General features: G+C 37.4%; 1 protein-coding gene across 7 annotated transcripts in view; it reads left to right on the forward strand.

Annotated features, from left to right (window-relative positions):
• The window catches only part of LOC116707246 (phospholipid-transporting ATPase ABCA1), a 198,336-nt gene that overhangs the window by 89,128 nt on the left and 97,155 nt on the right, over nucleotides 1–12,053 (forward strand). For 5 of the 7 annotated variants that reach the window (XM_032544513.1, XM_032544514.1, XM_032544512.1 and 2 more), the window contains 2 exons: nucleotides 728–933; nucleotides 1,940–2,116. In XM_032544513.1, the coding sequence (XP_032400404.1) occupies nucleotides 728–933; nucleotides 1,940–2,116 (383 nt within the window). Of the gene's footprint in view, nucleotides 1–727; nucleotides 934–1,939; nucleotides 2,117–8,371; nucleotides 8,595–12,053 lie in introns of all 7 variants that reach the window. The other 2 variants (XM_032544515.1, XM_032544517.1) reach the window with 1 other exon arrangement.

The following is a 12,053-nucleotide window of genomic DNA, read 5'->3' on the forward strand; positions in this document are numbered from 1 at the left end:
AAATTATTTGCCATGTAGAAATATTACTTATACCAAAAAATGTAATTTTTGAAGTTAGTGATGTTGGACTGCTTTTATTTTGAACACAACTGTACATCTAAAAACAGCAATCTTTCTGTTAGATGATTAATTATGATTTCATATAGCAGTTATGTCCGTAACGTAGGTCCTTTTTAAATTTCTTCCATATTTTAAACTCAGCACTTGTACAAACTTAACCATTCGACTGCTGTGAGATCCTCGCTAGAAATACTGAACAAATGCTGTTGCTGTGATATTTTGTTTACCACCATAGCTTGATATAGACTACAGACTAGAGAATCCTGGGGGAGAAATGACACAACTATTGCAGCACCAGGATGTGTGGACAGCTGTCAGGTGTGACTGCCTCCCAGGATGGCTTGCTCATTATCGTTTCATGAAACAGGGGGACAAGGCTACAGAACAGGGAGTGCTAGTGAGGCTGTATCTCATTTGCTTGTCTCTGCTGAAGCCCAAAACATTTCCCACCCCCTGGCAGCTCCAGATAATTTGGAACTACACTACCCGGTTTAGTCAATAGCTGAGTGATACTTTTTGCTGAATATCCATCTGTCAGTGAGTTCATGTTTCTATTTTATTCCCTTTTTTGTGGATACTAATGATTTATATGCAACAGGAATGCGTTACTATAAGAAGATTATGTAAAACTAAAACATTTTTGTTATACCTCTGTATTTGTTGACAGTGTTTAGACCTGAATAAGTTTGAGGCAGCCCCCACTGAAAGCCGTCTGGTGGGCAGAGCACTGGAGCTTCTGCAGAATGGTACATTCTGGGCTGGTGTTGTCTTTGAAAACCTCCAGCCAAACTCCAACCAACCTCCTCCTTATGTCAGATACAAAATACGCATGGACATTGATGATGCTGAGCGTACCAACAAAGTGAAAGAAAGGTAATACCTATTAAAATACTACAATTACATTCTGAAAAATTGCAACTGATTTTTTCCCTTTTTATGTAACAGGTTGCTTGGATTAAAATAATACTTTGACATTTTGGGAAAGGTACTTATTTGCTTTTGCCAAGTTGAATGAGAAGATATAAGGCTTATATCCATACGCTTCGTCTAGAGGCAAGAGATGGTTAGCTTAGCCTAGTTTAAATACTTATAATAGGGGGAAACAGCTAGCCTGGCCCATCTAAAGGTGAACTTGGTAACTAAACTAACAAGAAATTATGTGTTCATTAGTCAACTTTACAGGTGCTGGTACTCAGCTTTTTGGTACCATTGGACATTGCCAGGGACATTTCCCCTGCTGCCAGTATTTATGCTCAATTAAGCTAAACTGTCTCCTTGCTTTTCTTTGAAGACCAAGCTTTGTCCAAAGTTAAAAAGACAATTTTCCTGTCAGCACTACTAACCTGACTGTTAGATAACCAGGCTGGCTGTTTCCCAACTGCAATCAGTTTTCAATATTCTTGCTAAGGAAGTAGAGAGGGTGTCCTTCAAAAACAAAGTTGGCGGTTCGATCCCCGACTCCTCTCGTCCGTATGTCAAAGTGTCATTGACAAGCACTGAACCCCAAGTTGCTCCCTTGGTGCTTTTTAGCAGCCCACTGCTTCTTAGGATGCGTTAAATGCAGATGTCAAATTTCACTATGTTGTGCTAATAGTTGTGTTTGACCATTGATCAATAAAGTTTAAGTTTTAACTCTCTGCAAGAGAGCTATAAAACAAAATTTACAAAAATGTCAATGTATTCCTTTAGCCCAACGATGAAGAATATGCTGGATTGTATTGTCCTTTCCGTTTAACGTGTTATTTTTTATTTTTTTTCTGTCAAAGTTTACTGTCAAAACATATAACCTCTATAAACATTGACAGTATTTCTGACCATTCTGGTTGTAGTTTACTTGCCCTTTACTAAGACGGATCATGGTGTGTCTGCTTTTAATAAGGTTATGGTCTCCCGGAGCTCGAGACAACTCCTTTAACGACCTGCGCTATATATGGGGAGGCTTCGCCTACCTGCAGGATATGATGGACCATGGCATTATACGAGTGCAAACATCAAAGACACAACCCCTGGGTGTTTTTGCCCAGCAAATGCCATACCCTTGCTTTGTGAATGACGCGTGAGTACAAAAGTTTTTATCTGTCATGCATGTAATTAATGGAAGAGGATGGAGGTACAACTGCAATCAAATTTGGCTCACTCTGGGGAGTTGCCACTCACTAACACCACATAGTTGAGTTATGGTCTTAATAGTCACTTAGGCCTTCCAGATTGCCCTTTGGAAACTTCAAGATGTTCCGTTATTTGTCTAACTCACCCCAAGTCTGCTGCTGTCTTATGCTATCGCTGCTCACAGATGAAGGGACAAAGGTTGGGAACTCCTCTAATAATGTCAATGTAAAAAGTCAACATAGCATCCATAAGGATGAATTTAATCATGAACCAAGGGTCAGCAATGCAAAATAAATGAAACAAATGAATGAAGGCAGCAAGAGGGAATGAGTAGGCCAAAACTATTGATTTTGGTCAAACCACAGGAAATTCCTGAATAGTTCATGAATGCTAAATTATTTAAGCAACCACCACGAATCCCTTCCTTCCTTGTATTTCCGAGGCATTTAATTCTCAGCAAAGTGAGTGTTCCGTACCCTACGTCTCACATACTGTAGCTCCATCATGAGCAACGATTGATAACAGGACTCCATCTGTGTTATGTATGTTTTCATTGATAGCACTGGCTTCTACCATGTTAAATCACTCACCAAGGGACAGAAATGATGCGGCATCCCTCCTAATCTTCCACAGCAAAGATTTCCTCAGAGTCTGGGAAATAACTCCCATCCACACAATATTATGATCTCCATTAATAAAGGAAAAAGCCCAGTGATGCCATCAAGAGAAAAGATAATTACCAGGGAGATTTAAGTCCAACAACACAATACGCCCCTTTCAGTAGACACCCAATCATCACTCCTCGTGGGAAAACGCAGTTCCACAGATTAGGGATCTAATTTTAAATGTGTATGTGCTTTGGATAGCACAGAATTTACAGTCAAGTAACTGTTAGAGAGTTTTGGATCAACATATTTAACGAGGCCAAAGCAAGAAGAAGCATGACCAATCTGACTTCATATTGAAGATGCATTTGGGCTTGAAATGTTGACATGTTTTGAGTAATAATAAGTAAGTAATAATACCCTATTTGGTACCACATGTTTGTCTTGAAGACATTGGAAACATAGTAATTTCAAAATAATTTGCTTTATTGATATGGCTTTCATCATTCCTTTTTTTCTATTGGTTCTTTATTAAGTGCTTTACTTCAGATTTATATTTATATTCTCATTGTGGCTTTTAACATTAACTGGAGCTTCACTGCTTTGCACTTTATGTTGCAGTTGGAAGAAAACTGACATCCTCACTGTTGCATTTTCTTACTTTAGCTGTTTATTTCAGTACAATAATAATCAAAACTTGGCACCAGATTCCTCCTTTTTCCAGTAATACACAGCACTATCAGAGGTTGAATGCTAAATGAGGAGCATTACAGATAGGTTTTCAAATAAAAAGCAGCAATTTTTTAGTTAATTGTTGTGATAATGATGGTCATGGTATAGCTTAATGCTAACACAGATGCTATTGCCTCAGTTTCATCTTCCTAACACAAATGATTAATAATTACAGAAAATTGGAGTCATAAAGCACTGCAATACCCTCAGTCCCTCCTCCATTTACTCTTTTGCCTGCCTAGCCATTTGGCCATTTCTATAAATTATTAACACTTGAAAACTGCTATTTTATTCATAAATAATTGAGAGTGAAATAAAACAAAGACAGACACTAAGGAAATTGTTGCAAACTACATCATTAGTTTCTGTAAGATATATAATCAATTTCTTTTTATCTTTCTATCTTTCAATTACGATTAAGATAAAGACATTTTTATTGATCCCGTAAAATGAAATTACATTTTTTCTTCATTGACTGTTGTTAGTTATAACACACATTACACACAGGCCCGCCATACACAGACATGCCTGGGACCTTCATATGTAGTAATGGAGAAACGTCGGAGAGAGGGGGCTGCCCATTAAAGGCATCCGAGCAGTTGGAGGGTTTGGTGCCCAGGAGGTGAACTGGCAACTCTCCAGCCACCAATCTCGAAAAACCAATATTTCTACTTCATTGATAAACTTTAACTAGCAAGGTAGTATTATCTGCACTGACCTCAACACTCCTAACATCAGACCTGCCTTTGAAATTAAATCATTTTTCCATTCTTCATTTCCTCACTGACTGTAATGCACTCGATCAGCTACCAACAATCCGGGCTACTTCAACCACAGCTGACCCTGTTGGCATTTCAAACTGGAGATAACCAAACTGAATTAGCCTCCACTGTCTTTTTATTCAGATTTTGCACAGGCCTGATGACGGCCAGGGATAAAGCCTGACCCTTGCAGGGCCTGATAGCACATAAACTAGCCCTTTAGCGCCGTTGCACGCTGCTAAGTCAGAGGCATCTCTTGTTTTGATTATGAAGCTGTGCTCCCCATCAGTAGGTCTTTCACATTCACAAGGGCTCGATGTGAGATGTAAGGCTGCTTTCAGCATAACATAACCGGGCCACAGCAGGCGTGAGGACTATTTAACTGAGGATGTGAGAGAAATCTACACCAGCTAATTAGCTTAATGTGCGCTGTTTGTACTGGGAGTGGGCTAAGAAGTTGAGCATATTTGTGACATCTGAAGCTCATAACAAGGGAAGCTGTAAATGTTTTGGTTCATGTTTTCAGACAAAGAGAGCAGATGAGACATGATGAGACATGATATAGTCAAAATAATATGACTGGCCACACGTTGAAAGACCCCTTTGTAACCTCGGCCGATAAATGGCTTATAATATATTGTAATTACAGCTTTCTAAATATTGTTTTTGGATTCCAGGATGCCCAGATACTGTATTTTAGTAATAATACCTGGATGATAAATGGTCACAACAAAAAGCCTGACTGTGTAACAAATCAATAAGATCAGTGCTAAAGTGGAGTGTGCATTAATTAGTTTGTTTATTCATTTGTTTATCCCTGTAATTTTTCATTGGCAGATGTTGCAGTATGCATACCATCCACGCACATACGTACAGTTCTGGTGAATTTGCGATTAATGGAAAATGTATTTTTCACAATATTTCCTTTTCAAACTGAATGGCATTCTAGAATCATTTGGGTGTACAGTATATATTCAAAGACATTCTCGGTTTGCTTTTACATTTTTGTTTAAGGTTTGGGTTACTGAAAAACAAGTGCAAACCTAATCTTAAAAACAATATTGTAAAATGTGAAGAAATAACATACATGTAAAACTGTGACTGCTAAACATAAGACAAAATGTCTTGCTTGCTGAAGGACAGCTGAAAGTCTACACATCTTCGGACTACATCTTAGCTTAGAAGATGATGCCACAAACTAATTTGCACTCACATGTTGCACTTAAATGTGGCTCTTTGTAGTTGCCTTATTTGAAGCTAATGCACTTGTACATGATTCTTGCTGTTTGGACTTTGTAACTCCAGGGTTGAATGCACTTATTGGAAGTTGCTTTGGATGAAAGAGTCAGCTAAATGTAATGTAATGCTTGCTTTCATCTCTCACAGGTCTTGACCCCACGTTGATATAACTCTGTGAACAGATAATGCTTTCAATTTCTTAATATTGATCCATTTCTTAATATTTATAGAATTATTTAAAGAAATTCAGCAAGGACTAATGGAAGCAGTGCATCACTATCAATGGGTAACAGTTATTATGTTTCACTTCTTGTAAATATATAGCTGAGATATGAATTTTGAAAGTGTTTCTCAAAATGTTGCTGCACTGGTGGTTCATGGAATTATACTTCTTTTTATGGATGTGATCTTGCTGTTACAAAACCCCCCACAAAATATGGGTTCCTAAGTACTCTTTATGTCATAACCGCAGGCACATTTTTCCTGAAGCAATCATTTCTACCAGCAATGATCCACATTGAATAATAGCGTCTGTTCCCTTCGATGAAATGCTCATTTTTAGCCAGCTAAGGAACTCAACGATATATTTGCTCAGTATGACACAAGAAGCATAGAACGCCAACCTCTGGGGAGGCTGCGCTCTACTATCTCTCGATTCACTGAGAAATCAGTCTCCTTACTTCCCTAAATTTAGGTCAGGCTGCCAATGTAACTGGAGCCTTGTAACAGAGACTTGCCGGGAGTTCTATTACTTAAGCACCCTTGATCGATCAGCGAATGTATAATTCAAGAGCATCTGGTGGCAAGGTTGTCAGTGTCAGACACGGTGTGCATGACTGATCCCTCTCCCTCCAGGGCTAGAAGTCACAGAAGGAGTTAACTCACACAGGCTGTCAGCTGTTACAGAGATGTAATGGTAGAATCAGGAGCAGATAATACCAGAATTAGTATTCAACCTGATGCTCTTGCAATTCGAGGCTGCCTACCTCTCTAGAAAAAGGTGCTAATTTAGGGTATCGAGTTCAAGCTCTTAAAGTTTGAGTTTCGAATCTCAAAGAGGTATTTTTTATTTATGTAGTCTTGTAAAAGATTTAGGTTTGAGTTGCTCTCCTTCTGAGCTTTTCAAAACTCTGTGACATGCAATCCTTTCTTGCTGCTTATCAAGGCCTTGTTTGAAAGTGATCCATCCCACGAGGACAGGGGAACTGGCCTCGAAAACAGGTCTGTCCCCTTCACATTCAAGTTCTTGTACAACTGAAGTCCCTCTAAGGTCTCATTGCAACAAACCTAATCTGTTTGTTGTGTTTGCAAGACCATCCACTACTTTCATCCTCAGTTGATTTATTGACAAAACTCTCCAAGCTAAACATTATTTAACATATTCTAAAACTTGAAATGAACGCACTTTTGCTGGTCCCTGATAGTTTGTTACTATTCAAGTTATTCACTTAGATGAAAGTTGTCACAATTCGATAATGGGAAAATGCATTTGAAAAGAAGTAAGATTAAAAAAAAAATTACCTTCTGATAAAAGCACTTATCCAAGCCTAGCTAGCAATTAAGGAAAGTAGATGTTTGAATGAACTGTTCTCATTTGGCAAGGATTTAAAAAGGGCTTTTAAAAAAACTTCCAGAATTAAAGTACAAATTAATTTTATGAAAAAGTGCTGGCAGTGTAATTTGATCAGTTGTGTATGTTAAATACCTTGAAAGGAAAGCATCATTCCAATTACTGCAAATACACTTAACTTTATACATCCGTGCTGAACAGTGCCTTGTTTGCAATATACTATTTATGGAATATACACATAAGTGATATGTGAAATCTATACTTTGTCAAAATCCATTTGATATCTCTCCTTTGCTGTCTAATAAAGCAAAGGAAGCACTTTGTTATATTGGCAGAGGAGAAGATATTGACATGGCATTTTGGTGGCATTATGAAGGCAGTTTAATATGGCCTCATTGTGTTGTAACAGCATCACATCATACATCATCTGTGGCATGAGGTGGAACACTAAATGGCTTGTTTCAGCTGATGCACCAGGTTTAAGAAGGTTAGCTGCATGTGAAAATAAAAAACGCCTTAGTGGCATTGAGTCCTTGAATACAACTCAGATTGTCTTGATTTTCCCTCATACTTTTATATAACATTTTCAGTATCTGCAAAACTGTTTCCATTTTCATTTACTTCACTGGAGCAACTGCTGGTAGAGATTCCAACCTTTAAAATAGAGTAGGCAAGTAAAAAGCGGATCCTCTTTTTGTCTCTTTATTATCAATTAATCTTAATTTTTCCTCAAAAGTCAAAATATAGTGAAATATGTTCATCGCACGCTCCTGAAGCCCAAGGTGAGTCAGCAATATGACAGTTTCGTTCGAACCACAGTCCCATATCCAAATATTTTCTATTTCCTGTTATATAACACAATCAAAAAATGACTTAAATTGAATAACCTCTTACCAAAATAGTATTATTTTTATGTTTTTACAATCATGTGAAGAAGAGAGGGACATACTGCAAACTCTGGAAAAATCCAGAGGGAATAAATGGTAGAATCCACACACAGTTTCTTTACTCACACATTGTTTTTATTCATTGTGGCAGTGCAACATTACGAATAGTCGTATAGTAGATCTTCATGACTGCCTCATGTTGTTCTAAAATAATGGGATATCACAGAATACCCACCATCTATATACACATATACACATGAGGAGTATGCATCAGTTTAAAAGTACACTAGTACCCATCTGGCATTGTTAGCTCCATATCAAAGACAGCCATGTCCATATATTCTCCCTTTGTCAATGTGCAATCCTGATGTCTTTTGATTGCTTTTTATTTATTCTTTTTACATCCAGTTTCAGTCAGAGTATTGGAAACATCCTCCCCATGTTCCTGGTGCTGGCCTTTATGTACACTGTGTGCATGACCATCAAAAGCCTTGTGCTGGAGAAGGAACTCCGGCTCAAGGAAGTGCTGCGTGTTGTCGGCATTCAAAACGGTGCGCTTTGGTCTGCGAGGTTCACAGAGAACATTGTTCTGCTCGCAGTTCCCTGTGTGCTCATAAGTGTCATGCTTAAGGTCAGTGGAAAAAAAAAATCACCCAATGCAAAGTATCAAAACACAAAGCATACAATATGAATATAATGTGTGTATGAAATGCTTTTTCAGTCATATTTTGTCCCCAAATAGTATTCATTTTACATAAAAAGTTGTTTAAAGTCCATCAGTGTGGAAGAATTGCAGCATCCTCAATGTGGCTGAATCTTCTTGTATTAACATAATTTAAATTTAAGCTCTTGGCCTAATTTCAGCAACAACAAAAAAAATAGAAGATAAACAAGAGAGATTACATTACTGCTCATAAAATGCAGCAAGTCATACAGGTCAGAGAATTGTTCATGCTTTGTGTTTTGGTATTTTTGCCTTCTATTAATTATCACCCAATTAATGAGCACAGAACCAAATCATTATCCGTGATTGTTCAAATCAGCCTCGTCGGTCTAATTAACTGAGCATGCAACCAAATCTGCAATTTAGTCAAATTAAAATCACGGCAATAGTATTGGCCCTTTATTTCCTGTTATTGCATCACCTCTTCTTTTGTGTCTTACAATAAGGAAGGCTTCTGTTAAGTCATTTGAGAAGTGAATTATTGATACTGTATATTTCCATGATTGCAATGAACATTCATTATCTTTGGCCACTCTGCATTATGCTACAATATGTTAAAACAAATTTGCTGAGTGATTTAAATTAATAACTGTAAGTGGGAGAAACAGTGGTACACCAAAGACCTGAGGTTAAGAGAGGGGCAGTGTGTGGGCGGAACTGCCTTTAGCAGCCCTGAAGTTCATATTTTTTTAATGCACAGCTCTGATTTGTAGGAAAATGGAAGATGATGAAACTGGTGTTATGTAAGATAAATATCACAAACCGAGATTATTATATTGCTGTTCTTTTCCTGCGCTGACTTAAAAAAAAGTTAAGCCCTCATGAGTATTTTGAATTTGAGACTTCTTGTCAAAGCAACATGTTTAGAGTCATTGTATCTGAAAAGTCAGCTGTCTTTGAACGCATGCCCAATGTACACAGGTTGGAACAGTAAGAAAAAGACTTTAGACAAAGCCTATCCTTGCATCATCACGCTCATGATGTAAATCACACTGTAAGTACAATCATCTCAATTGGTTTTATTCCCAGAAAAAAAGGCCAAAGAAAATGTGAACAGTTGTGTGCAGTGTGTTTATTTTTTTTAGTTTTAAGCAGATGTCTACATACTGAAGATATCTTAAAGGTTGTGATCCCTCTGTTAAATCAATGATTTGGCGGGATATTATGGACTTGCTTATCTGTTGGAACGATCCTGCTAAAGGATCAATGAGAAAAGACGCACAAAGCACTGCTTTCACAAATGGGAGACGCTTTGCGCCTTCAGCGACACACGATATAGCATCGTTGCTGATGGTGTCCGTAGAACAGACCACATCCTTCAACGGTCCCTTGTTCTGCAGGCGATAGTAATGAAATGAAAGGATGGATATTTTGGATCTGCCTAATCAATTTTTGCAGTTTAATTGGGAAATGCGGCTGGTAAATAAAAACTGATAATTGAACAGCTGGGTGAAATGTAATTTCCCATCAGCCTAATATGTTTACAAATTGTTGATAGCTTGCAAACATTAATAACAATAAATTGAGTTAGTTGAATGCCTTGGAGGAGCAACTGCAAACACAATGTGTATTCAGATCACAGGCCCATTCTAAATGATAATTTCACAGCCATTTTCAGAAGATTAATAATAATAATAATAATTAATAATAGAAAATCAAATGGTAATTATCATAAAGCTGTATCTGGATTAGGTTTGACAAAAAACAGTTGTGTCGTCTGCACCTGAGTCCTCATTTTACATGCGTTTTTTCTTTCATTAAGGAGGAGGTAATGCATTTATTATTTGGCTTTCAGATTGATGTAATTTCACAGTTCCAGTCTCAAACCAGCTCAATCAAGGTGTTTTTGATTTGTTTTTTAAAACAACTCAAAACAATGACGATCGATACACATTCGCTTTCCCAAACAGTGTGTCCTTGTTATGAGAATGTAAGACCACCTCAAAGGTTTTGTCAATCTGATTAACTTGTTGTGCAAATGACAGCGTCAGAGACCACCTTCACAGTTAGAAGACAGCTGTTTACATGTCATCAATCACTCATGCACACAGGACTAAAATAATAGACACTATTGATCCATAAATGGATAGTGGCGGAACATTACATTTACCTTAGTACTAAAATCTGATTCTGTACTTAACTTAAAAACTTCCATATTATACTACTTTATATTCCCACTACACTTTACAGTTCAACATGTATTTGACAGCTATAGCTAATTGTATAAAATATGATACATTGTTCATTGTAATTAAGACCGTCTTCAATAGATACAACATTAAAATGCTGCTTACGTTTACATATTAAAAATAAGCAGCAAAATAAGAAACATTTTGCTGATTATGCTTACATGTTTTCACTAAAGTAAAATTTTGAGGTAAGACTTTTATATGTAGATTTACATTCTAATTTTACTGTTTTTCTCTTTTCCTCTGAGTGTTTCTTCCACCACTGACAGTGGTTCACACTTGTGTTAAAGTTGCACTGCACAGTGAAAATGTTAAACGGCACTGGCACGTGCAAGTTCTTTTTTTAATCACCATTATAATGAGATGTCTGTCAGTTACAGACAGACTTATCCCCATTTACTCCTGGTAATAACAATAAATATGCATCTGAATGTCTCCTCTGGAAAAGGAAAAAAGCACGATAATCAAGGTGTAAATGCATGCAGAGTGCATTGCAATCACAGTGCTTATAGATTGCAGTGTGATGAGATCTCAGCCAGGTGTAAATGCATTCTGCACAGTTTGGTTACATTTTTAAAGCAGTTGAAATCATTTTTTTATATTAACAATGGATCAAATGGCCATGCGTTTGGGGAAAAAGGTTGCTTATACCTGTGGTGATGTTCCCACAAATAGTCATCAGCTTGCCCTCAGCTCTACAGAGCACTGTAGCAGCCAACTGTATTTAGTAAGAAAGCTCTTTAAACCCACTGTATGCTACCTGCCTGGAACCAAACAGCAGACAGACAAAGCTAGCGGCTAGCTGGTGCCAAATGAATGCTGGTGTTGCTCTGTGTATGTTAGCAAAAGTTTGCCGACATATCAACTTTATAAATTGATAATATTTCAGTGTTGTTTTTACAACTTTTTCCACTGCCCCCATGATTAGGTAAAGCTAAGTTTAGACGTTACCCAATCTTGCATATTGCTGTTACCTAAAAGGAAAAGTAAGTAGACCCGAACACAGTTTTCATTGACCTGATGTGTCTGATGACAAGATTACCCACTTAGTTTGCGTATTGATATCCAATCATAATAGTTGGCAGAATTACAAACCTCTTTAAACACACTTGAAAATACATGCTTTTCTCGACTAAATGTTTTACCAAAAAAAAGTGATACAGCTCCCATATACTTT

The sequence above is a fragment of the Etheostoma spectabile genome, chromosome 19 (assembly GCF_008692095.1).
Source record: "Etheostoma spectabile isolate EspeVRDwgs_2016 chromosome 19, UIUC_Espe_1.0, whole genome shotgun sequence".
In the NCBI taxonomy this organism is placed as follows: domain Eukaryota; kingdom Metazoa; phylum Chordata; class Actinopteri; order Perciformes; family Percidae; genus Etheostoma; species Etheostoma spectabile.